Raw genomic sequence first — 26,287 nt, 5'->3', positions numbered from 1 at the left:
GGTCAAGGTCAAGCAGGGCAGCCAGTCAGAGTCTCCCACAGAGAGAGACTCATTTCAGGACAGGCTGTTTGCTCGGGGCAGGGCAGGGCAGGGCAGGGCAGGGGTCAAATTATCCTGCACTGTAGCTCAAGAAATTGAATCTTTTCAGCCAGACCCAGTGGCTAATGCCAGTAATCCCAGCTACTCAGGAGGCTGAGAGCTGAGGATCAAGGTTCAAAGCCAGCACAAAAGGACCTGAGACTCTTATCTCCAATTAACCCTGAGAAAATTGGAAGTGGTGCTGAGGCTTAAGGGGTAGGGCTGTAGACTTGAGCTGAAGAGTTCAGGGACAGTGCCCAGGCCACCCAGAGTTCAAGCCCCCCAACTCACCCCCCCAAAAAAAATGTGTGACAACAAACCACCACCCAGAAATGCCACAGTGAACATTTTCTGTCCATGCTCTTCTCTGTGCTGGTTGTTTTGTTCTAAGCACAAGTGTAATCCTGCTGTCACCCCATATTTACGTCCTGCTGTTATTCTATTAGTATTAGAACATATTTCCTCATAGTAGTCTTAGTTGTTTATATAAACATACCTCTTCAGGATTGCATACTATCCCATGGTGTATTTGTGTTACTAACCAGTTCACTGTGCATGGACGCTAGCTCATCTTTTTCCTGAGGATACAAAAGTACACGATGAGCCATTCTCCTTGCCATTTCCTTACTATAAGATTTGAAGCTTCAAGTGGTGTCCAGGGAGGTAGAGGCAGACTAGCCTTGAGCTGAAGAACTCAGGGGCAGAGCCCAGGCCCAGTTCAAGCCCCATGACCTGGACACACACACACAGATTCGAAGCTTCAGACACATTTTAACAACTCTGGGGTAGTTGGTGCTTCTCCTCAACGGTGGGATTCTTTTAAAAAAGAGTTTTCTTCAGCCAGTACCAGCAAGCTAACTATTTCAACATAGAATTTTGTTGCAGATAATGACGGATTAGACAAAGAAGATGGATACAGTTTCCAGTTCCCAGCGAAGGTAACTTCAGCCTCAGCCCAGGGCTCCCATTTCTCCCAGACCCCATCCTTCTTCCTTACCAGGAGGGGAGGGAGGGTCCCGGAGGAATCCAGAGTGGGGTACAGAAAAGCAACCATCTGGGGGATCCACAGCCCTCTCTCCAGGCCCCCCTCCCCCTCCCCCCAGGGGATTTGAACTTGGGACCCGTGAAGACCCCATTGTTCTATCTGAACAGGGAGTGTCACTGTGGAGCACAGACCCTCCCTTTGCAGACCCTCACTCCACCGGACCCGGCCCCACCCGCCGGCGGAGGGCGGGGGCGGGACAGGCCACGCGGGGCGTGCCTGTACTTCACCCGGCAAGCACGAAAACCACGAAGCCCGGGGCTGGGAGGCCCCGGGGCGGGCCGGACGCGGGGGCGGGGCCGAGCGGGGGGCGGGGCCGAGCGGGGCGGGGCGGTGACGTCGAGGCCCCGCCCCCGGGCTGCCTCCTTCCCCGCCGCAGCCTGCCCAGCGGGAGTCCTCACCTGGAGTGACAGGTGTGCGCTTCGCTTCTCCCTTCGCCGCCGATCGCCGGGGCCAGGTGAGGCCAGGGGGAGCATGGGGTTGGGGTGCTGCGCGTGTGGTGGGCGGGAGGAGCCTCAGCCGGCAGCCAGGACGGAGCTGGACCGTGGTCTGGGTAGGTACTGTACTGTGTCGCCCCCAAACTTCGTTCTCGCCTCTCGGATGCAGCTCTGCCGTCTGGGGGCCCGGGAGGGATGGAAAGGGGAGGAAGTTGAAGGGAAGCGCCAGGCTCCAGCACTTCAGCCACAGCTATGCGGGCACGTGTATTTACAGGTCTTTCCTTCGCGGAAAGGAAAAGGGTACTGGCAGGCCATTAGGTAGATGGAGGAAAGCAGTTCGTTCTCTTTGTTGCTTAAGACACAAGCAAAACCACAGGCTGTGGATATTTGGCTGTTTCCTTCCAGTTTTTGTTTTTCCTGCACCTGGTGATCTTAATATAATTTTGTTACACATGTTTACAGATTTGCATCTAGCTTTTCCTCTCTTGACACTGTCATACGCATCACATCTTCCCTGTTATTATTAGTTGTTCAGGTATGTGTAATCACTCCCTTTTAATGGCTGCATAGGCTACATGTGAGGAATTGGCCATGCTGGGGCACCATTATGAGCCAGCGAGGAAGACAGGGAAGCAGAGAGGTGATGGAAGAGGAAGCAGCCTCTGGACCCTCCTCCTATAGTGGGATTTGGGGGAAGCTTTTCGCAGTCAGGGTCCCCCTGCCAGCCGGCCCTTGACTCACACTTGTGACCCTAGCTGTTCTGGAGGCTGAGATCTGAATGATCAAGACTGGAAGCCTGCCAGGGCAGGAAAGTCCCATTAGAATCTTATTTCCATATGACTGGCAAAAAGCTGGAAGTAGAGGTATGGCTCTAGTGGTAGAGCTCCAGCCTTGAACAAAAAAGCCAAGCAAGAGTTCAAGGTCCAGTATTGACAGAGAGAAGGAGACAGAAGAGAGGGAGAGAGGTGGGAGGGAGGGAGAGAGAGACAGAGACAGAGACAGAGAGACAGAGGAGAGAGAGAGAGAGAGAGAGAGAGAGAGAGAGAGAGAGAGAGAGAGACAGAGAGGCTTTGCTCTGTTTCTACTTCCAGGAAACTGAGACCTCAAGCTGTTTTGAGAAATAGATAGGGTAGTCTACACAGAAGGAGGGATCCATTTGTTGGTGGTGGGAAGGAAGCTTTTTGCTGGAGCAGCTGAAGCTGCTGAAGAATAGGGGAAGGCTGAGGAGAGGGAGCTGGCCCTTGGGAAAACCCAAGCTGTGTTGGGGTCTGGGGGAGGTGGCCATGAGCAGTGGGAACAGTCAGATCCCCAGTGGGAGGGGGTAGGTCCTGAGGCGGGGTCACTGACCTCCAGGCCCCAGATGGGTTGAACTCCTAGGATGACTTCAGGAAAAGATTCAGAGGGAGAGTGAACTGGAAGCAAAGTTGGGGGTTGGGGGGAATGTAGAGCTTAGTAATCAATGCACTGTACAGATGAAGAAACTGAGGCTCAGAAACAGAAAAAAAACAAGCTATTCTTCCAAACAAGAATAAAGGAGTAGGCTTGGTCCTCTGGGGTCCTAGCTCCCTATGTCCTGTATGGGGCTGTGGGGAGAGCAGAAGTCAAGTCAACCCCTGGGCCAGGAGTTTGGCCTAGTGGTTAAAGTGCTTGCCTAGCATGCATGAAGACCCGGGTTCAATTCCTCGGTACCACATACATAGAAAAAAGCCAGAAATGGTGCTGAGGCTCAAGTGGTAGAGCTCTAGCCTTGAGAAAGTCCAAGGACAGTGCTCAGGCCCTGAGCTCAAGCCCAGGACTGGCAAAAAAAAAAAAAAAGTCAACCCCTAGCTTGTTGCTCCTGGGCAATCCTGGCTACTGCAAAGTGGGGAGGGGGGTGCTCTGGATTCTGAAACAGTGGGGCAGTTCATTGCATGGTCACAGTTTTGGGACATTTAGGATAACAGTGAACTCAGATACAAAATCAAGTCTTGTATCTAGGAAATAATACTTTCTGAGCTGTTCAGACATCTTCCAGAGCTGGGTGTGGCAGTACACACCTGTAATCCCATCATCAAGGAGCCAGAAGCTGGAGGATTTCAAGTTCAAGGTCAGTCTGGACAACATTGTAAGACCTTGTGTCAAGAGAAAACTATTTAATCACACATTACTGAGAATCTTATCTACCAGCCCCTGGTTTCACATGCTTTTCAAGAAATATTATGCTTGTATTTGATTTTTTTATGCTTTTATTTTCATTTATTTATTTTTGTGCCAGTCATGAGGTTTGAATTTAGGGCCTAGGCCCTGTTTCTGAGCTTTTGTTCTCAAGGCTAGTGTTCTACCATTTGAGGCACTTCTAGGGTTGTGTGTGTGTGTTTAATTGGTTAATTGGAAATACAAGTCTCACAGGTTTTGCTGTCCAAGCTGGCTTCAAACCAGGATCCTCAGATCTCAGCCTCCTGCATAGCTAGGATTACAGGTATGAGCCACTAGGTCCTGGTCTATTCTTTTTTTTGCCAGTCCTGGGCTTGAGCTCAGGGCCTGAGCACTGTCCTTGGACTTTCTCAAGGCTAGAGCTCTACCACTTGAGCCTCAGCACCACTTCCGGCTTTTTTCTATGTATGTGGTACCGAGAAATCGAACCCCGGTCTTCATGCATGCTAGGCAAGCACTTTAACCACTAGGCCAAACTCCCCACCCCACCCCCTTTTTTTAATGTCTGTTTTGTGGTGCTGGGGAATGGAACCTATCCATTCTGGGAAGATGCTCTACTACAGAGTTCCAACCTCAGCCTTTATCAGAAAATATCATGAAGTAGATACATTATAATTCTGCAGATCAGAGCGCAGTCCAGATGAACTGGAATCCAACCCCGGCCCATAGCAGCCCTTACTCCTAGCCCTATGCCTTTTTCTTTTTCTTTCTTTTTTTTTTTTTTTTGGTCAGTCTTGGGGCTTGAACTCTGGGCCTGGGCGCTGTCCCTGAGCTCTTCAACTCAAGGCTACCACCCTACCCCTTGAGCCTCAGTACCACTTCCAGTTTTCTGGTGGTTAATTGGAGATAGAGTCTCACAGACTTTAGTGCTCGGGCTGGCTTTGAACTGTGATTCTCAGATCTCAGCCTCCTGAGTAGCTAGGATTACAGGTGTGAGCCACTGTGTCTGGCCAGCCAGGCTTTCTTTTCTTTTCTTTTCTTTCTTTTTTTTTTTTTGGCCAGTTCTTGAGCTCAGGGCCTGACCACAGTCCTTGGATTTTCTCAAGGCTAACACTCTACCACTTGAGTCTTGGCACTACTTCCGGCTTTTTTCTATGTATGTGGTACCGAGGAATCAAACCCAGATCTTCGTGCATGCTAGGCAAGCACTCTATCACTTAGGCCAAATCCTGGCCCCTGCCAGCCAGATTTTCAAATACATTTCTATGTCATCTTTACATAGGGCAGCAGGGCATTGTGGGAGAATCCCTACTCTCCCAGTATCTGTTGCCATCCTAAGACCTCTGCCTGCTCTGGGGTCTAGGTCTCTGGAGATAAGTGAGTTCCACAGACAGGGCCCATGAACATGTCCCCCCTGAACCATCCCAAGAGATTGGTCAGGCCCAGTTCTGCTCCCCACAGCTGAATGATCATACCTGTATCTTCCTTTCACATTTCAGGCTGGGACTCTGAACAAGGAGCTGGGAGTAGAGAGGAAGGGTTTGAATCTAGCTGTTGAAATGGAATCCTTTTTTTCCTTTTTCTGTGTGTATAGTGGGTCTTAAACTCAGGGCCTGGGTCCTTTAGTGCTTTTTTTTCTTTTGCTCCAAGCTGGTGTTGTACCACTTTAGTCATACCTACTTCTGCTCCAGGGATGGGGGAGCTCAGAAGCTTGTGGTTCCAGCCAGTCACTGGGTTTTAGGAGACTCTGGAGAACTCCCAGCCCTGTTCTGGGCACTGGGCAAAGAAGGTAACCTGCAGCATGTCATCTGAAGGAGGAGACCCTGGCCCTGTGTGAAGGCCACCTGAGAAAGACAGTCTGAGAGGGGAGGCCTAGGCACTGTTGGAAGCCCACTGGGCCCGGGGAGCATAGGCCTGGGACAGGGTGGGGGGGCAATCCTCAGCTTGGGGAAGGAGACCTCCCAGAGGCCCCCTCCCTGCCTGTCCCTCAGGGTCTTGGGATAGGCAGAAACAGGAGCTGAGAAGATGGAGACAGGGAGAAGCTTCACGCAAGGACCCTGGGAGGCCAACACTAAGTTCAACAAGACCTTAACTAATCCTGGAGCCCCGAAACTCACTTCACCCTTGAAGGTTCCAGAGGCCAAAGTCATGGCCTACAGCACAAGACAGAATTCAGGTCAGGCAATCTGGATTTGAGGCAACAATTGCCTCCAACTCATGGTTTCTTTCTCTCTTTCTTTTTAATGGGGTTCTGTTGGCTCATGCCTATAATCCTAACTACTGTGGAAGCTGAGATCTGAAGATGGCAGGCAGCAGAAACATCCATGAGACACTTACCTATAGTTAAATACCAAAAAAGCTAAATGTGGAGCTGTGGCTCAAGTTGTAGCACAAACATTATGCACCTGTGCTCACGCCTATAATCCTAGCTACTCTGGAGGCTGGGATCTAAGGATTGAGGTTTGAAGCCAGTTCATCCAGGAAGCTCTTATCTCCAATTAACTACTAGAAAAATTGGAACAGAACTGGCACTATGGCTTAAAGTGGTAGAGCTTCTAGTGAAAAAGCTCAGAGTTGGCACCCAGACCCTGAGTTTAAACCCTATGACTGGCAGAAAAAAAAAAAAGAGGAAAAGTATTACTATTAGCTGGGTGTGGTGGCTCACGCCTGTAATCCTAGCTACTCAAGAGGCTGAGATCTGAGGATCTCACTTCAAAGCCACTCAGGCACTAAAATCCAAGAGACTCTTATCTTTAATTAACCACTAGAAAATGGGAAGTGGGGCTGTGACTCAAGGGGTAGGGAGTAACTTTGAGCTGAAGAGCTCAGGGCCAATACTCAGGCCCAGGGGTAGGAAAGTAGCCTTGAGAAAAAGAGCTCAGGCACAGCTCTAGGCCCAGAGTTCAAGCCTCATAACAACAACAACAAAAAAAAACACCAAAAAGTCCCAAAACAGTTTTACTATTATTTTTGTGTGTTCCAGTAATGGGGCTTGAACAAGTCTTGGGTGCTGTCCCCAGGGTGTTTATTTATTTTGTAGGTCTGTCATGGGGCTTGAACATGGGGCCTGGGTATTGAGCAATTTTGCTCAAGGCTAGTACTTTACCACTTTGCACCACAGTACCACCTCTGGTTTTCTATCTTTTTTTCTTTTTGTCAGTCCTGGGGCTTGAACTCAAGGTCTGAGAACTGTTCTTGGGCTTTTTCTTCAAGGTTAACACTCTGCCACTTGAGCCACAGCACCATTTCTGGCTTTTTCTATGTATATGGAACTGAAGAATCAAACCCGGGTCTTTGTGCATGCTAGGCAAGCACTCTACCACTAGGCCAGACTCCTGGCTTGCTTGCTTGCTTGCTTGCTTGCTTTCTTTCTTTCTTTTTTTCTTTTTTGCCAGTCCTGGGGCCCAGACTTAGGGTCTGGGCACTGTCCTTGGATACTTGGACACTTTTTGCTCAAGGCTGGCACTCTGCCACTGAGCCACAGTGCCATGTCCAGCTTTTTCTATGTATGTGGTACTGGGGAATGGAACCTAGGGTTTTGTGTGTGTGCTAGGTGAGTACTCTTTAACACTAGACCAAGCTCCCAGCCCTGGTTTTCTCTCCTTCCTTTTCTCCCTCCCTCCCTCCTTTCCTTCCTTTCTGGACAGTCCTGGGGCTTGAATTCAGGGCTTGGGCCTGTTTCTTTTGCTCAAGGCTAGCACTCTACCACTTGAGCCAAGTGCTAAGTTGGCTTTTTCTGTTTGTGTTGTACAGAGGAACGGAACCCAGACATTCATGCATGGTAGGCAAGCACTCTGCAACTAAGCCTCATTCCCAGCCCGACTTCTGATTTTCTTGTGATTCACTGGAGATAAGAGTTGTCCCTGACCCCTGTGACTCACTCCTGTAATCCTAGCTACTCAGGAGGCTGAGATCTGAGGATCACAGTTCAAAGCCAGCCCAGGCACTAAAGTCTGTGAGATTCTTATCTCCAATTAACCACCAGAAAACTGGAAGTGGTGCTGAGTCTCAAGTAGTAGGATGGTAGCCTTGAGCTGAAGAGCTCAGAGTCAATACTCAGGCCCAGAGTTCAAGTCCTATGACTGACAAGAAAAAGAAAAAAAAAGCAGTTGTTCAGAGACTTCACTGGCTGACTTTGAACCCAGATCCTCAGATCTTAGCCAACTTTTACCTGTATTATCATCTTTATTTTCCAGATGTATAGTTTAAAGAACTTAACTTGCTTACTGATACATGATTAAGAATGTACCACTTGAGCCCACACCCCAATCCTTTTGGTGGTGGTGGTGGTACCATTGAATCCAGCATCTTTTTCCACATGGTATCCTGAGGGGGAGCTAACAGTCCTCCAGCCAGCCAGTCCCTTGCTTATAGGGAGAGATAGATGCTATGCTGCAGGTCACCTTCCTTGCCCAGTGCCCACAACAGGGCTGGGAGTTCTCCAGAGTCTTCTGAGACCCAGTGACTGACTGGACCCACAAGCTGTGTGTGTGTGCTGGTCTTGGGGCTTGAACTCAGGAGCTAGGTGCTATCCCTGAGCTTTTGTGCTCAACCACTCAAGTCACAGCTCCACTTCCAGCTTTTTGTAGTTAATAGACGATAAGAATCTCAAGAACTTTCCTGACCGGGCTGTTTTTTTTTGTTTTTGTTTTTGTTTTTTTGTTTGTTTGTTTGTTTGTTTGTTTTTTGCCAGTCCTGAGCTTGAGCTCAGGGCCTGAGCACTGTCCTTGGATTTTCTCAAGGTTAGAGCTCTGCCACTTGAGCCTCAGCACCATTTCTGGCTTTTTTCTATGTATGTGGTACCAAGGAATCGAACCTGGGTCTTTGTGCATGCTAGGCAAGCACTCTACCACTAGGCCAAACTCCTGGCCCCAGGCTGGTTTTGAACTTAGATCCAGATCCTCAGATCTCAGCCCCACCCCCCCTCTCTTTGGTCATGGGGCTTGAACTCTAATCCTGGGCATTGTCTCTGAGCTCTTCAGCTACCACCTTATCCCCTGGTGTCACAGCACCACTTCCAGTTTTCTAGTGGCTATTCGGAGATAAGAGTCTCACTCATGGACTTGAGTGCCCAGGCTGGCTTTGAACCTAGAACCTCAGATCTCAGCCTCCTGAGTAGCTAGGATTGCAGGCGTGAGCCACCGGGCCCAGCTGATCTCAGCCTTTTGAGCAGCTAGGATGACAGCCCTGAGCCACAGGCACCCAGCCCAGGGGGATCTTTGGGAGCCATCTCAAATCCAGAAGGAAGCCCTTTGCTGCAGAATGAGGGCAGAAAGACTTCTGCTGAGGCGCCACCACCTCTCCTTGGTGGTGTTTGCGTCATGTCTGCTTCCCCATAGAGCTTAGCTGGAAAGCCTTTTTAAGGAGTCACAGTTTGGACTTGTGGGGGAGTAGGAAGGAAGAGGACTTGGGCCCACAGCAGCTTGTCGGGCAACAGTGGGTGGTGAGCAGCCCTCCCAGGGAGGGAGCTGGTAGGGATGTGGCAGAGGCACAGTGAGGGTGAGGGTGAGGGTAAGGGTGAGGGTGAGGGTGAGGGTCTAGATGCTGGGAGCTCCATAGCAGGCAGCAGGGAGGGGCAGGAGCTCAGAAGACTTGGGGGCTGGGAGACTAACCCAGTCTTTGGACTGTATTGGGAGTGCGGCCAGCTGGTGGGAGGTGTGACCCCAGCCATGGATTGGGGAGGGGCAGGTGACTGGATGAGGACTGGAAGCAAGGCCATTATAGGCAAATTTTACTCCCAAGGGTTTGTGAGTGGGTTCCTGTCTCTGGGATGGGAGGGGCTGTATCTGTGCCCTTCCACGAGAGTCTCTACCCACCTTCTGCAAACCAAGGCCAGAATGTCCTGGTCAACCATTGTGCGCACGTGCTGGCTTGAGCTCCATGCTTCAAGGTCTCACTTGTTTTTTTGTTGTTTTTTGTTTTTTGCTCAAGCCTAAGCCTGGCACTCTATCACTTGAGACATATATCTTCCCTTCTGACTTTGTGTTAGTTAACTGTGGGGTCTCATGGAGCTTTCTGCCTGGGATGGCTTTGAACTGTGATCCTCAGGATCTCAGACTCCTGAGTTGCAGTGATTACAGGGGTGAGCCATCAGCACCCAGCTTCCTTTTTGACTTGAGAGGATCTGGCCAGCCAGCTACATCTGCAGGTGCTAGAGCTCAGCAGATGCTTGGGCTTCAGGGTCCAGGTTGGAGGGTTAGCTGTGTTGAGAACAGGAAGACACAGGATGTACGTGCATCCCTGTTCACAAGTGTTGGGGCTACCTTCTAGGCTGATGAGGGAACACAGAAGGAACTTTGGGCTCTGACTACAGGAGATGGGTACTGCCTAGACAAGATGCTTGTAGCCAGGGCCTGGTGAGACCTTGGGCCCAGAGTTGTCAGGTCTTCAAGAGAAGTTGGGTATAATAGGTCTGTAATATGAAATCTGCCAACTGGAACTCCATTAACAAAACAAAAGCAAAAAGAACACATGTAGGCCAAGCCAAGCCTACCACCCCTACCACCGGGTAGGTGACTGCCTCCTTCCCCTGAAGGTGGCACTGAGGGGGAGGGTAGATCTCTAGTTGGCTGCCAAGGAAGCTTCCCTTTCATTTTTCAGCAGTTTCCAATGGGTTCTTCAGCTCAGAAATCCACAAGACCACTGGAAGAACAGGATTGTCTTGCTGTATGTTCTGGGCAAACCCGTCACCTTCTCTGGACCACAGAGAAGGTTGGCTCAGGGAAGGGGCCAGGTCACCAGTATGGTCAGCATGTGACTCACGCTCTTAGGCTCGAGGGAAGATGTGGTCATTGTGGAAGTGACTCTTCCCCCTGGAACACAAGCTTTGGATCAGATGCGGTGTGTTTCTGGCATTGTGAGCATCTACAGTCAAAAGTCCTGTGTGTCAGAGTGTAGTGTGTCACAATTTGGAGCTTTGCATGGCACGGGCGCATCCTTTTAATAATCCTGTGCTGGAACTTTCTCCCCCTCCCTCTCTGGGAGCCAGGAGAAAGCCTCTGAACTCTTCCCATGACCCCGGAGGTCAGGGTCCTTCCTCAACCGGCAGCTAGGGAGCTGGGGCTGGGAGGTGCCCCAGTAGGGGCCTGGCTTATTGTATGGCAGTGTGGGGTGTCACTCGTGGGTGAGGGCTGGATCTGAGGGTCTGCTCGGTGCCCATCACACTTGAGCTGAACAGCAGGGGAGCGGGCAGAGAGGAAAGGGCCTTTGCCTTGGCGGGGTGGAGAGCCAGGGAGTCCGGGGCCTTCGTCCACGCCGCCCCCCTCTCCAGCCCCCCAATCCACCTCCCCGAGTCTGGGGGACGCAGGCCCCTGACTTGGGCGGGGCGGGGCAAATCCACCGCGGCTCCGGCTCCCGAGGAGTCCGGGGTAGGGGTGCTGACCCCGGCTTTCGTGAGCCCCGCTCCCCACTCCTCTTCTCCACCAGTGCCCCCCCCCCGTCCCCGGGTGTCCCCCCGCGTCGCGCTCCTCGGCCGCACGTGCGGGTTCCTGCGGGGACTCAGGGCGCCGTGACCTCGGCCACGGACCCCTTCTCCTCCCCCGCCACCCGCCAGCACCCCTGGCTTGCAGGGCGCTGGCCCTTTAAATCCTCCGGGGCGGCGGCGGGCCGGGGATGACATCAGCGGGCGGGCCTGGGGCTCAATGGGAGCCGCGGGAGCGCGCGCGGGGCGGGAGCGCGCGAGCCGGCGGCGGGGGCGGCGGGCGGCCGGGAGGCGGCGGCGGCGGCGGCGGCGGCGGCGGCGGCGGCGGCAGAGCCGAGCGGAGCCCAGCCGGGCGGCGCGAGCGAGCGGCGCTGGGCGGCGGCGGCGGCGGCTGGGCCCCGAGAGGCGGGCGCGCCGGGCGGGCGGCTCGGCGAATCCTCCGGCATCCGCCCGGGCGGGCCGCCCCCGCCTGCGGCAGCGCCCCCAGCAGCGGCCCGGCACCGGAGCCTTCCCGGCGGGGTAAATATTGGGGGCCCCGCGGGCCGGCGGAGGGGCGCAGGCCGGAGGGGAGCCGGGCCCTCCCCGCTTCTTTGTTTTTGTGGGCGCGGGAGGGCGCGGGAGGGCGGCCGGGCGCCGCCCGGGAGGACAAAGGCGCGGCGGGGACGGGAGGAGGGGGCTGCCTTCCGCGGGGTCCCCACCCCCGCGCCCGGCCCGCCCTGCCCGGATCCCGCCGCGCGCGGACGACCCGGGCCGGGCTCCGGAGCGGGGCGGGCTGGCGGCCGGGGCGCCGTGGACTCGGGCTGGGCAGCCAAGCCCCGGGGCTGCCGTAGGTCCGCGCGGATGCTCTGCAGCGCCCCTTCCACCGGGCCGGAGCCGGGGACCGCGGGCGCACCGCCTGGCACGGGCTGCGGGGCCTGTGCGCCGGGGGGTCCCGAGGTGGCGGGCAGGGGGGGCCGGGCCTCCGGCTTTGTTTTCCTTTGTGGAGAGAGGAAGGGAGGGGGTTATTTATCCCATTTCTGTATTGGAGAAATCCATGCTCGCCAAGTCTCCGGGAGACCAAACTGTGGCTGCCTGGAGTCTGAGCTGGAGCACTCCCAACTCCCGACGCCCGGCTGGGGAGGCCAGGCCGCCCCCCACTGCCCCGAGTATCTTTTCTTTCTGGCACCTCCTCTCCCCACACCGCTCCCAGGGAGGAGATGGCAGAGGAAGGGGTGCGTTATCTAAGTTAAGTTGCCTGTGTTTGGGTTTCCTTTTGCCTTCTGGAAAAGGATGTCCCTTTAATTTTTTTTTTTAAATTTTAAATGTTCTGTCCATTGACAAAGGGTCTTGACTGGAGAAGAGGGAAGTCATCAGGAAGTTAAAAAAATACACACACACACACACACACACACACACACACACCTACCTGCCCCTGTGCAGTGCTGGTTGGTAGTTTAATTTTTCTAATCGTTTGGGACTCTTAAATACTCATGTCTGCCTTTAAAAAAAAAATAACTTTGTTTATCTCCTCCTCCTCCCCCACACACACCTCGTACCCCCACCCCCATGGGAGAAACAGTCAAAGACTGGGAAAGCTGCTCTCATTTCTGGATGAACATCTTTCTTTCCTCTCTGGGGGCGGGGGGATTCAGGGAGAAATGAATGCGGGGACAGCCTGTAGTCTCTCCTTAGACCTAGGCCCTCCAGGGTGGGAAGACCCAGGGAGACTTTGTGGCTGACACAGAGCAGTTACATGGGGGCCTGCAAGGCTGATGGCTGATACCCACTGCCCGTCCCCTCTGCAGGCAGACTGGTAGGAGAGGGGCTGGGGGTCATGTGCAGTATATTTATGTAAGACACCCAGACAGAGGGCATGGGTATTTATATAACCCGGCGTGGGTATTTATGTAATATAGGATGCCTGAGTATTTATGTTCCTTTCCTAACCTGCGGCTTTCCCTGGCTGCCATGTGTAGTCTCTGCCTTGGTGTGGTGGAACCCAGGCGTGTGTGTGTGTGTGTGTGTGTGTGTTTGTGTGTGTATGTGTGTGTATACACGTACACGTACGCACCCCCCACCCCCCTTCCCCAGCAGCAGGGCTCACTGTGCATGCTTGCTGCTTTCCTTTATGTTCTGGGCCTGGCACGTGTGGGAAGTTGCTCTGTGTGTGGACTGGAGTGCTGGTCCCGGGAATGTGTGGCGTGTGGGTTTCCTGTAAATGTGGAGTCTTGTTGCTGGCAGCCAGGCCACCTCAGCTGGCCAGGCCAGTCTCATGGGCAGAAAGCCTTGTTGGAATGTCCAGAGTCTGGGTTCCATGGAGTAAGGGGGGTTGCTTCCTTGTGGCTGTTGAAATGCCTACAGTGGTTCTCCTGAAAGCTGGTTCATTCCTGGTTGCTTCCTGGGCTGGAACTGTGGCTTCCTGGCTCTGCCGGGCCAGGAACTCAGCCCTGAGTGTCCATGGAGTAGATCTCTCCCGACTAGTCAGGCCTGGGTAGCCCTTGGCATGAGGAAAGGGCAGTACCCCTCCATGCCAGCACACTGCCATGCCACCTTCCTGATTTGCCTGAGGGAAGTCCCAGTGTGTGAGGATGGGAAGTCATCAGGTGAGGATGCGGCCCAGGCAGGTCACTTCACAGGTCCCAGGTGCTGATGGCTGCTGGTGGGTACCAGGGCAGTGACAGTGCCTCTCAGGGCCTGAGTGTCTACCTGAAAAGGCAGTAGTCCCTTCAGGTCACTTAAACTGGCCTTGTGTAGGCACTGAAGTCCAGGATCTCTTCCTTTCTCTGTTTCCTGTTCCCCTTCTCCCATCAGCAGCTCAGACTGCCCCGCCTCTGAACCTCCTCATTGGCTGGCCTAGAGCAGAAGGGTCTTGACCTCGGCCCCAGGGAGGCGCAGGCCCTGTAGTCTGTGGGCTGCAGGAAGGAGGGAGCCTGTTCAAATCAGACACCCCCCCCCGCCCCCTCCCGCTTCCCGCCGCATGGACACTGGTGGCTACAAGTCTTGCGTGGCTCAGTTTCAGTACATGGCCCTTGCAGGAGACCCTCAACCCCACTAGGCCTGAATGAAGTCAGTCCAGGCCTGAGAGGAGCTTTTAGGGTCCTGACCAGTGTAGGGGAAACCACTGGAAAATCCCTTCCCTAAGAGTCCCTGTAGGGTTGAGACCCCCTTCTGCAGTACACACTGAGTAGAGGAAGACAGCTAGGCTGGGGGAGCCCTGGCCCAGTTCTGTATACTACATGCCAGGAAGGGGAGGTGCCTGGAGTGGCGACCCTGTCATTTCAGAGGCCTAAAGCCACTGAGCAGCACCTTCGGGACCCTTCCTTCAATCTGTCCGTCCCATTCTTGGAGGCTGGGACTTACTGCTGGTGGTTACCATGGTAGTGCCCCCGAGACGGTCAGCTCCTGAGGGCCAGGCCCGTCTCTGGGATGTCTAAGCTTCTCAAAACTTTCTCCTCTTGAGGGGTTTCTGAATGAGTGTTCCCAGAAGAGATCCTGGGTCTTGGCTCTAATTTCAGGCTGGGCTGAAACCTGCCTCAGTTGTCCCACTTGTGTGGGCTCTCTGGTAATCTGACACCTGGTGCCCTCAAGCAAAGGGAGGCCTAGTTGTTTCCTGGTTGATGGGAGGGAGGAGTCTTGCCTTTCAAGTCCCTTGCACAGCTTTGTCTGGCTTCAGATGTGGGAAGAAAGGGGTCCCCGCAGCAGCTCCCTGTTCTCTGACCCCATGACTCTGTTTCTGTCTGCAGCAAGGGTGAATCATGGAGCTGCGTGTGGGGAATAAATACCGTCTGGGGCGCAAGATCGGCAGTGGGTCCTTCGGAGACATCTACCTGGGTAAGAGTTCTGGTTGCCACCTGAACCCTGGGACAGTCCTGGGAAGGAGGAAGAGGAGCAGGAGGAAAGAGTGCAGGGCTTCAGGGGCTGAAGCCAGAACTTTGCTCCAGTGGCAGATGGGGAAAGAAGCCTCAGAAAGAGGGGTGTGGGGTAGGGGACTCCTTTCACAGCTGGTTGGCAGGGCTTCCATTTGCTGTGCTAGGCAGAGAGTATTTTTAGCCCTTGATTTCCAGCTGTGACTGACCTGGGTCTCCAGCTGGGTGTGGGAAATGCAGGCTGGGTTGACACCCCTGTCTCTCACATCCCCAGAGAAAGGTGCTTGTCCTAGAGGGCCAGACTCCCTCCCTGTGATCTGGCCTCCTGGAATGTAGCCTGGCCAGCTGTGGAATGATGCAGGGGAGGGGTCTCTCGCTCCAGGGAGCTTCTCTCTCTCAGGATGTGCTTCCTGTTAAAAGTCTGAGTTCTGATGTTGCCATCAGCCCTCTGGCCTGAGAGACATGAGGCTTCTACCCTTGAATGCCTCTGTTGTAGCCTGGGGGAGTGGGGGGGCATGGTTGTGAGTCAGAGCTTCTCTACAATTGTTGGTCTACATGGAGAAATTTTAGTTTGGTAGTTGTCAATGGGAGGGGGCTTGAGCTATTCAGGGCATGGTGGCAAAATCCCCCAATGATTTCCAAGTCTCCCCAATGGAGGGTTTATCGGTAGTCTTGTCTCTGCCCTAAGAAACAGGCCTGAGCCACATCTGTGCCAAATCACTTCTGTCCTGGGCAGGGAAAAGAGACAGTTAGTGTGCTGTGTTCATGAATTGAGACTGTAAGGCTTTCTTTCTTGGCACTAGTGGTTAGGGTCCCTGTTCCCTTGGCCTGTAAGATCTCTATGTGGGAGCCTCAGGAAGACAGGGAGGGACACAGCAGATCTCCTAGCCCTTATCTGCCAAGTCTCCCTCAGGGCTGGCCTGGAGATGCTGCTGGAGGTACAGCCTGTCAAAGTGACTTGCCATGGTTATTACTGGAAAACGAGCCAAGGCCTATCCACCACAGCTCTGTGAAGTTACAGAAGACAAGGCCTAAGTTCTGGACTTTGCTTTGTGACTTAAGTGCCCCTCTCTGCAAAGTCTGTGTGTTGGCACTGCCTAACTGATCAAGCACTGTTATGAGATAGCCAGCCTAAGAGGGGCAGCCCCCAGTGGTGTTCACTGCGGGCACAGCAGGCTACTCTCCCTTGGAAACATGGTGGGAACAGCAAGAGGGAAGGCCAGCGTGCGCGGGGGTGATTGAACCCAGGGTCATGGCGTACATCTTTGGAGGATTGCTTGAGCTTGGGAGTTGAAGGCCAGGTTGGGTAGAATCAGGAAGTTCTGTATTCCTTTAATCTCCTTCCAAGAGGAGGGGTAGAGTTGTACCTGTGCCCCAAGGCCCAGCATGTGTCTGCCCACAAAGAGTGCCCAATGAGTGCTTGTTAGTGAAAGAATGAGAAAGCTGGGATTGTAGTATGCCAAAAGCCCCACTGTGCTCTAAGATGACAGGAGCTTGGAACATGGGGCCCCATGTTTCCAGCCTTTGCTGTGTTGCCTGGGAGAAGTCACTTCCTTTGAATCTTAGTGTGTCTCCTGTTTGAGACCAGGGGTGGGTAGAAAGAGCTCCTACCTAGTTGAGTCTCCCAGGTTTGGTACTGAAAGGCTCAAAAGCAGCTCTTAGCACCTCTCAGCCCAGACAGGCACCTGAGGCCCAGAGAGCTCCCAGTCCTGACCCTGTTTTTGCACAGGAGGGGCAGCCCATGCCACTCAGGAGAGCCACTGTCCCTGGTGCCCCTCCCCAGGGGCAGAAATTCCTGTTTACCCATGGAGTCATCTTGCTGATTTTAAAATCTAGGGCCATATTGACTCCTTTTTGTGTCTGCCCTGGAGTAAATTGATTTCCTTCCTCTTGCTGGTTCTGTGCCTGGAGCCAGCAAGGGCCTTTGCCAACCTCACCTTCCCCATCTGGAAGGTGGTATTGTGAGGAGCAGTAGGACACACCTGCATGTGCCGGGCCCAGCTCTTTGACTATGTCCTGCTGTGCCCCTACCCTTGGGCTTTCTAGGGATCTTGGGCCTATGTGGTGATGGAGCCAGTTTTTCCCATGCTCAGCCTTCACTGGGTGGCAGGGGTTGTGGCTCCTGCCTTTCTGGCTTGGGGACAGTGGGGTGATTGTGGGGACTCCCCAGTGGGGCCTACTGGCTCCCTGTGCTCAGAGTTCTGGCCACACTCTGGTCACCATCACCAGTGCCTAAGACAGGTCCTGACTCCAGAAGACCTCCCCTGATGGGGAAGGGGGAGGCAGCAGCTTAGCTCCCAAGCTTGGCTCCTGCTTTCCAGGACCGGCTGAGGGTGAGGACTAGGGAGCACATTGTGGTATGACTGCGAAAGGCTCCTTGCCTGGGCACCTGTGGAGACCATTGGGCTCTCAACCTGGGCAACGCTTTAGACTTGCTGGTCCTCTGCTTTGAAGGAACAGGGAACAGAGCACTGCCCCCTGTAAGTGGTTATAGTATAAAAAGTAGGTGCAGCGAGCACTCCTGGCCTCTGATAGGTGGGAGTTTAAGTTGCAACTGTTGGGAGGGGGGAACAAATGTCCCTTATCCCTCACCCAGTGCCCCACCAGATCCCCCAATTTGTCTGCAGGTGTCTGCCATGAACCCCCATATGGGTTGGCTGCCTCCCTGCCCATTGCTTCCCCTCCAGGGCCAGCCAGGCTCATACTCCTCCTTGTATTCCTTTTGTGAAGGGAACTAGTCCCTCTACTGGGCTGCAGTGTCTTGCTGATGGACCATGCGCTGCTCCTGAATGAGGCTGTATTTCTTCCAGCTTCCAGGCTGTTGCCCCCCAGGGCCCCTCTAGCATGCCTACCCTCCTCAGCACAGCACATGCTGCCCACTGCCTGTGGGGCTCTCCCCCTGGACTCCTTCCACAGCCCCACCCTCCCACCTTCCTCTAGGCTAGTTGCCCTTGACTGCTTGCACAGAAAGTAAACTGACTCCAGGGCAGCCCTGCTCCCACTCAGCTGCTTCACACCCAGTGCCACCACCTGTGAACTGAATAAAGGAGACACTAGGAAATGGGGATGGTGGAAAGACAGGGGCCTTGGAAGCTACTTTTCAAATCCTGGCCCTGCTCCACCCCAGTTTCCCAGCCTGACCTTCTTGAACTTCTCTGGACCTCAACTGGTGCTCTGGTGGCAGTCAGCCTGAAGCCATCGGGGCAGGTTTCTAGGGCTCTCAGGTCCAGAAGACTTTGCTTCACAGCCCAGGTCCCTGGGAAGTCGTTTGGTGTGTGATCATTTGGGGACTTGGTTTTCTCATGTGTCAAAAGATGCAAATAGTGATGCCAGCAGGATGGAGTTGGGGCCCAAGGGAATGAAGGGCTCTGTCTGCCTCCACCTCCCTATCCCCTCTGCCCCACACACATCTGCCCAGGGCTCTGTGTCCTCAGCTCCTGCTGGGATGGCTCTGATGGTGTCCTCATCTCTCCCCATGCCCAAATCTCTGCCCTTAGGATGAGATCAAGGGGTACCCACGGGGCCTGTGCTGCCCTGTCAATGTACACCTGAGGACCCCCTCCCTCTCGTTCAATGCCCTCTTCAGCTACCCAGGCCCTCACCACACCAAATACTCTAGAGTTAGTGGCACTCCCTCCTGCTGGGCCTTTGCACATGCTGTGACCTCTGTGTGTGTCACACAGCCCTGGGCCAGGAACCCTGGCAGCCTTCTCTCCAGGGAGGGGCCCCTCCCCCCATGCCCTGTGTCACTAACTCCTGACTCTATTGTTCCCATGCGGTCAGCTGCTGCCTCTGCCTCCCTTCCCCCACTCCAGTCCATGTCTGTAGCCTAGGCTACTCATTCCTCTTCACCCCTCACGTTGCGTAGTGACTGCTGTGTGCCAGGCACTCTCGTTGCCACAAAATAGCCTAGTGAGCTAGATCCTACCAGTGGTTCGCAGATGGGTACAGGGTACGGGGGATGAGGTGCCCTGGCTCGGAGGTGGCAGAGGCAGGATCTGGGCTCTAACGGCTTGGCCCTGGAGTGAATACTTGTGTCCATTGCATTCTTATGCCCACATTGAGATGGGCATGCTAGCAGATTCCAGGGCAACCCACTTCCCTCCTATAATGTGTCCTCAAAGCCTCTCAGAAACTTGTGTGCTCCACTGAGTGACGAGTGCTGTGTCAAAAATGCTTACAGCTGGCACAGCAGTCTCCCATTGCTCACTGGATTTAGTCATTTATTTTATTTTCTTTATAACTCAGCACAAGGCTGGGTGTGGTGGCAGGTGACTGTAATACCAGCTAGCTGGGCACAAAGGTTGAAAGATCTCCACTTGGAGACGATAAAAAATGAGCCCCTCTATGACATACAAACTCTCAGCTTAATTTTAATCTGTGCTAGTGATATAGAGATACTGTGCTAGTATATAGAGATTCTCTTCACAAATACTTGTTTGTTAAACATGACATTTGAAATATGAAAAAAAATGAAACCTTGTCTCAAAATGAAAATAGAAAAGCAACTAAAGCCAAGTTCCTGGGACTCCTGCTTATAGTCCTAGCTACTCAGGAGGCTGAGATCCGGGGATCACAGTTTGAAGCCATCCAAAGGCAGGGAAGTCTGAGACGTATCTCCAGTTAGCCATCAAAATGCTGAAAGTGTGGCTAAAGTAGTGGAGCAGAAAAAGCTCAGGGACAGCATTCAGGCCCTGAATTTAAGCCCCAGGATCAGCACCCAAAAAGGGTACTTATAGCTCAGTAGAAGAGGGCTTGTCTAGTAAGTGTGAAGTTCTGGGTTCAATCCACAGTACTCTTTAAAAAAAAGAGGGTGGTATTTACAAGCTGAGTGTCCGTGACTCATGCCTGTAGCCCTACCTACTTGGGAAACTGACATCTGAGGATCCAGCCCAGGCAGGAAAGTCTTTGAGAGTCTTATCTCCAGTTAAGGAGAGAAAAAAGCTGGAAGTGGCACTGTGGCTCAAGTGATAGAGTGCTAGCCTTGAGCAAAAGAAACTGAGGGACAGACAGTATCCAGGATCAGAGTTCAAGACCAAGACAGGCAAAAAAAAAAGCATAACTAGAGGTGGTGTTGTGGCTTAAAGTGGTAGAAAGAGCATTTACTATATTAGCCTTGTTCAAAAAAAGCTCAGGGACAGCACCCAGACGCTGAATTTAAGTCCCACAACCAAATACACACACACATACACACACACACTAAATATCATCACACAAGAACATGTGTTGAGTAAAAGAAACAGCAGTACTGGCTCCTAGCTAACCAGGCAAGTTTGGAGGATCACCAGAGCCAGCCTGGGCAGAAAAATGTGAGAGACCCCGTCGTCAAAATAATCAGCAAAAAGCAAGGCTAAAGGTGTGGCTCGAGTGGTAGAGTACCAGCTATCTGCAGTAAGCTGAATGAGAAAGCATGAGACCCTGCCCCCTAAAAATAGATTGCAAAAGATCACATCTGATCGGTGTCTGTGAAAAGTAGGTTAGTGGGTAAGGGGTGTTTGCAGGGTAATGAAAGCAAAGTAAAATGTATTGTGTGATGGTTATACAACATTGGGAATGTGCTCAGTACTGGTAGGTGAATGTATTGTGTGTATGCATCTTTTTTTTTTTTTTTTTTTTTTTTTTTTTTTTTTTTTTTGGCCAGTTGTGGGGCTTGAACTCAGGGCCTGAGCACTGTCCTTGGACTTTTCTCAAAGCTAGAGCTCTATCACTTGAGCCACAGCACCACTTCCGGCTTTTTTCTATGTATTTGGTACCAAGGAATCAAACCTGGGTTTTCATGCATGCTAGGCAAGCACTCTACCACTAGGTCCTGGCCTAATGGTAGAGAGCATCTTTATTAAGATACTATACCATTAACATGCAACAAGGAATCCAATGAGGTGTTGCCCCCAGAACGCTGTGTTTAAGAAAGGGAGGCATAGAATGCATATCCCATTTCTGCACAGAAAGCCTTACTCATTCTCTCCCTTTTTCTCTTATTTGGTCTTCTGAATGGGCTGTTCTTTAACCAATGCCCAGGCTAGACATGGGGAGAGGTCTTTTCAAGCTGTCTGTCACAGTTACAGCCTTAGCCACACCCTTGTGAGTCTCCATTGCACTGTGCCAGGGTGTGGCCAGCCCCCAGGAAATGGAGGTGCTGGTCACCCTCTTCTCCTCCCACTGCCCCTGCCAGTGAACAGATGCTATCTTGTCTGGGGACTTCTGACAGCCAGCTGAGACATAGTCTTTAGGGATCATTTAATTGGCATTTCTCTTAAGGAGATTGCACATCCTCTGGGATGAGTAAGCCATTCATGTTAATGATCTTTCTCTGCGAATCTGTTCACATCCCTCGCCCTCCTTCCTGGGGAGTCTCTCCTACCTGCCTCACAATGGTTTTGCCAGGCAGAGGGGTTTTCATTTTGGAGGGGGAGGGAGGATATTGAGTGAGAGGTGGCTCTCATTCCAAGATTGTATTAACACCTTCTCAGAAATTCTCTCAGCTGAAAGCCCCCGGGTCTCTTGCTGGCCTCCTCTGCCTTCCTCCACCAGTAACCACCAGCTGACATGTTAAGTGATTCCCTTTTGTGGAGAGTTCCATCGTATGTGTATGTCCCTAATTGCATGTTTGGAAATGGAAACAAACAGGTCTCATCTGTCACTTGCTTTTGAAGTAAAATTCCTAAGACATAAAATTAGATCACAACCCAGCGTGGCGGTATACTCCTGGAATCCTTGCGTTCAGGAGGCTGAGCCTGAGGGAGCTAGGGGTTAAGGCCAGTGTGGGCCTCAGAGTGAGCAAGACTGCCTCAAAAGAGACCCACAGAGGCCCAGGAGCCTGGCCTGATGGTAGAGTGCTCGCCTGGCAAGCACGAAGACCCTGTTTCATTCCTCAGTACCACAGAAAAACCCAGAAGTGGTGCTGTGGCTCAAGTGGTAGAGCGCTAGCCTTGAGAGAGTCCAAGCACAGTGTGAAAGAGAACAAGAAAAAAAATGCAAATGTGTGCAACCAGCACCCATCAGGTTCTTTTTTTTCTGGTGGGTCATGGGGCTTGAACTCTGCCTGAAGTGCTGTCCCTGAGCTCTTCAGCTCAAGGCTGCTACCCTACTCCTGGGCCTAGGCCCTGTCCCTGAGCTCTTCAGCTCAAGGCTACCGCCCTACCCTTGAGCCAAGCCCCACTTCCCATTTTCTAGAGGTTAATTGGAGTCTCAGGTTCTTTTGTGTCCAGGCTGATTTTGAACCTTGATCCTTAGATCTCAGTCTCCTGAGTAGCTAGGCCACCATGCCTGCCTATCCTGTCATGTTCTAACACTCACGTTCTAACACATGCTTCCTCTGCCTTCTTTTTTTATTTTTTTTGCCAGTCCTGGGGCTTGGGCACAGTGTCCTTGGACATTTTCTGCTCAAGTCTAGCTCTCTGCCACTTAAGCCACAGTGCCATTTCCCCTTTTCTGTATAAGTGGTACCAAGGAATGGAACCCAGGCCTTCATGCATGCTAGGTGAACACTTTACCACTAGGCCACATTCCCGGCCTCCTTTGCCTTCTTTTTCTTCTTTTTTTTTTTTTTTTTTGCCATGTCACTGTCTTGAGCTCCTTGGGCTTTTTCAAGATTAGACCTCTACCACTTGAGCCATAGCACCACTTCTGGCTTTTTTTTTTCTTCACCTATGTATGTGGTATTGAGGAATCAAACCCGGGTCTTTGTACATGCTAGGCAAGCACTCTTACCACTAGGCCAAACTTCCGGCCCCCCTCCTCTGCCTTCTTGAAAGAGTACTAGTTCCCTTCAAGCAGCCATCTCTGTGTCCCCTACCCTTCCTGACCATCCCATTTCCTGTCTCTAGAGTGGCCTTTGTTCTGGACACACTTCACAATGGAGTCCTTCAGTTTGTCCTTTTTTTTCCCCCCTCCAGTCTTTGGGTTTGAACTCAGGGTGTGGGCACTGTCCTTGGGCTTTCTCAAGGCTAGCACTCTACCATTGAGCCACAGCAATACTTTGGGCTTTTTCTGCGTATGTGTGGTCCCTAGGAATTGAACCCAGGGCTTTATGCATGCTAGACAAGCGCTCTAGGCCACGCTCCCAGCCCTTCCTTCCCCCGCCCCCACACACCTTTTTTTTTTTTGCCAGTCCTGGGCTTGAGCTCAGGGCCTGAACACTGTCCTTGGACTTTCTCAAGGCTAGAGCTCTACCACTTGAGCCTCAGCACCATTTCTGGCTTTTTTCTATGTATGTGGTACCAAGGAATCGAACCCGGGTCTTCATGCATGCTAGGCAAGCACTTTAACCACTAGGCCAAACTCCCGGCACCCCACACACCTTTTTTGTTGGTTGTAGGATGTGAACTTAGGCCATGGACCCTGTCCCTGAGCTCTTTTGCTTAAAGCCAGCACGCTTCCACTTTGAGCCACAGAGCCATTTCTGGTTTTGTGTGGCTAACTGGAGATAAGAGAGTCTTGTGGGGCTGGTGGAGGTGGGGGGGGTGGGAGTTTGGTCTAAAGTGGTAGAGTGCTTGCCCATCATGCGCAAAGGCCCAGGTGAGTGACTGCCCAGTGCCGGTCTTGTCCCATCTCCACAGCAGCACTGACTGACCCCTTCCTTACTTGAAGGTGCAGCTTTTCCAATGTCTGTGCTGTGCTGGTGCCTCCTGGCCATTGCTCAATGCTCATGTGACAGTGCTGTGCTATTCACGGACCACCAGCCTCACTGCTGGTCCTGGGAGGGACCCCACCCTCCACCCAGCTTAGCCTGTACCACTGTGCCTACTTGTTCTTTGGGATAGTCTTGCTAAGCGTGTGTGTGTGTGTGTGTGTGTGTGTGTGTGTGTGTGTGTGTGTGTGTGTATGTGTGTTTTCATGTGGGCGCACATGAGTGTGGCAGTACTCAGGACCCTTGAATTCAGAGTCTTGCCTAGCTGAGTTTTTGTTGTTGTTGTTTGTTTTTGTGGGTCATGGGGCTTGAACTCTGCCTGGGAGATGTCCCTGAGTTCTTTAGCTCAAGGCTACCACCTTACCATGGAGCCATAGCACCACTTCCAATTTTCTGGTGGTTAATTGGAGGTAAGAGTCTCACAGACTTTAGTGCCCAGGCTGGCTTTGAACTGAGATCCTCAGATCTCAGCTCCTGACTAGGTAGGATTACAGGTGTGAGCCACTGTGCCTAGCCTCTTGCTATTCGTAAGACTGGTATTCTACACATGAGCTACACCTCTGCTTCTGGCTTTTTTGCTGGCTTTTTTTCATTGGAAATAAGAGTCTCAGATTTCCTGCCTGGGCTAGTTTAAAACCTTGATCCTCAGATCTCAGCCTTCTCAGTGGCTGAGTCTTACAGACAAGTGTTGCTAACTTTTTATCCAGGCTGCCCTCGCTATAATGTTTTTATCTCGATTTCCAAGTAGCTGAAATTATAGGTGAGAACCGCCGTGCCTGACTTCCTGTGATTTCTTGAGCCTTGGACTAGGCCCAGGCTGAGATCTGGGCCTCTGTGTGTGGGAGGGGTTTTGGTGAAACCTGTCCTGACTTCAGGTGAGTGTAGGAGCCGAGGAGAAGCAGAGGTGCAGACAGGACTCTGGTGCCCACACCAGAAGCCAAGAGAACTGAGGCTCTCATGAGTTTGTCACTAGTCATGTCTCCTGGCTGGGTCTCAGTTTCCTCACTTGTGTAACGGGTACTCAAGCGAGATGAGCCATCTTGGGGGGGGTCATGTGGCCTGGGTGCTGTCCCTGAGCTCTTCAGCTCAAGGCTACCGCCCTACCCTTGAGCCAAGCCCCACTTCCCATTTTCTAGAGGTTAATTGGAGATAAGAGTCTCTGGTCCTTTTGTGCCTGGGCTGGCTTTGAACCTTGATCCTCAGATCTCAGCCTCCTGAGTAGCTAGGATGACAGGTGTGAGCCGCTGGCTGCTGTTTGAAGTTTGGGATTGTTGAGGGTGTACACCTCCCCACTGGGCTCTTGACTCCTCTCCTCGGTCACTTTGGCCTCATTTGTTTCCAGGATTAGTCCTGGGTGGGATGGTGATGGAGGTCAGCGCTCAGCCTCCAGGGTCTCCAGGTCCATGCCTTGATGGCTGTGTAGACTGTTCTCAGCCTCTGTAGAGGCCCTGAGCCTCCAGGCTTGGGGCCCAGCAGCCTCAGACGTGCTGAGTGGGGAACCCAGCTGGCCGAGGCAGGTGACCCTGGTCCTTCGTCCTCACAGGTGCCAACATTGCCTCTGGTGAAGAGGTAGCCATCAAGCTTGAATGTGTGAAGACGAAGCACCCGCAGCTACACATCGAGAGCAAGTTCTACAAGATGATGCAGGGGGGAGGTGAGCCTGGGCTCATGGGGGGGTGGAGTGGGGTGGCACCTGATGGGATTTGGGCTGTGCCGGGGGGAAGGAGGGGCCCCACAGGCTGTGACTGTCCCCCTTCCCTGACGCAGTGGGAATCCCGTCCATCAAGTGGTGCGGTGCTGAGGGCGACTACAATGTGATGGTCATGGAGCTGCTGGGGCCCAGCCTCGAGGACCTCTTCAACTTCTGTTCCCGCAAGTTCAGCCTCAAGACGGTGCTGCTCCTGGCCGACCAGATGGTGAGCCCCCACTTGCTCCCCTGCCCGGGTTATGCTAGAGGGCACAGCTGCCAGCCCCGCCTCTGAACCTGCTCTGGGTACTGGGGAAAGGGTAGAGGACTGGCCTGGCTTCTGGTCGGGGGACCTTGGTTCCTTGCGGCCAAATCCTCTATGTAGAATGCAGATTCCAGGCCCAGCTGCAGACCAGCCAAGCCTGCCTCCTACCTTGGGGCCTGGGCCTTCCCCTTGCGGTGACCCAAAATGAATCGTTAAGCCTCTGAGCCGCCATCAGCTGGTATGAGTCTCCTCTTTGTCAGACTCTTTTGGGGATTAATTGTGAGGTGCCACACAGTGCCCGGCCAAAGTAGGTGTTAGGTTGTACAGCCCTGGTATACAGAAGGCGGCTTTGTTAGAAAGACAAACCAGGCTGGGTGAGGTAGCCACACCCGTAATCCCAGCCACCCACACTTGAGGCTGGCCTCAGCTACCTAAGGACAGTTCTCAAAACAACAACAAAAATAACAACAACACAGAAAAAAACGAAGCAGAAAAAGATAAGGCTGGGCTAACAAAGCCATTGAGGGATGGATTATACACTTAGCGAGTGAGGCCTTGGGTTCCATCCACGGCACCTCACAATAAACTAGTTTCTGGATGTGGTATGGGCAGTGTGGCTTGTTGGGCCCTGGTCTATGAACACCTTGCATTTCAGGTCATGTGTGTCTAGATGGCTCATACACAGGGAAACTCAGAGGAGCTCCAGGAGATAGTATTTAGCCATGCTAAAGCTGAGGCCCAGAAGGGGGTC

General features: G+C 52.8%; 1 protein-coding gene across 5 annotated transcripts in view; it reads left to right on the top strand.

Annotated features, from left to right (window-relative positions):
- The first annotated feature begins 1,507 nt into the window (after positions 1-1,507).
- Csnk1e (casein kinase 1 epsilon) overlaps positions 1,508-26,287 on the top strand; it is a 35,119-nt gene continuing 10,339 nt past the window's right edge. The window contains exons 1-4 of one of the 5 annotated variants that reach the window (XM_090328699.1): positions 1,508-1,577; positions 14,833-14,920; positions 25,128-25,238; positions 25,352-25,500. In XM_090328699.1, the coding sequence (XP_090184825.1) occupies positions 14,845-14,920; positions 25,128-25,238; positions 25,352-25,500 (336 nt within the window). In that variant the 5' untranslated portion in view covers positions 1,508-1,577; positions 14,833-14,844. Of the gene's footprint in view, positions 1,578-11,467; positions 11,630-14,832; positions 14,921-25,127; positions 25,239-25,351; positions 25,501-26,287 lie in introns of those variants that run through there. The other 4 variants (XM_090328698.1, XM_090328702.1, XM_090328700.1 and 1 more) reach the window with 4 other exon arrangements.

The sequence above is a fragment of the Megascapheus bottae genome, chromosome 2 (genome assembly GCF_031878675.1).
Source record: "Megascapheus bottae isolate mThoBot1 chromosome 2, mThoBot2.hap1, whole genome shotgun sequence".
NCBI lineage: Eukaryota > Metazoa > Chordata > Mammalia > Rodentia > Geomyidae > Megascapheus > Megascapheus bottae.
Note: the sequence above shows the minus strand (reverse complement) of the source record. Positions and strands in the feature narration are given on the sequence as shown.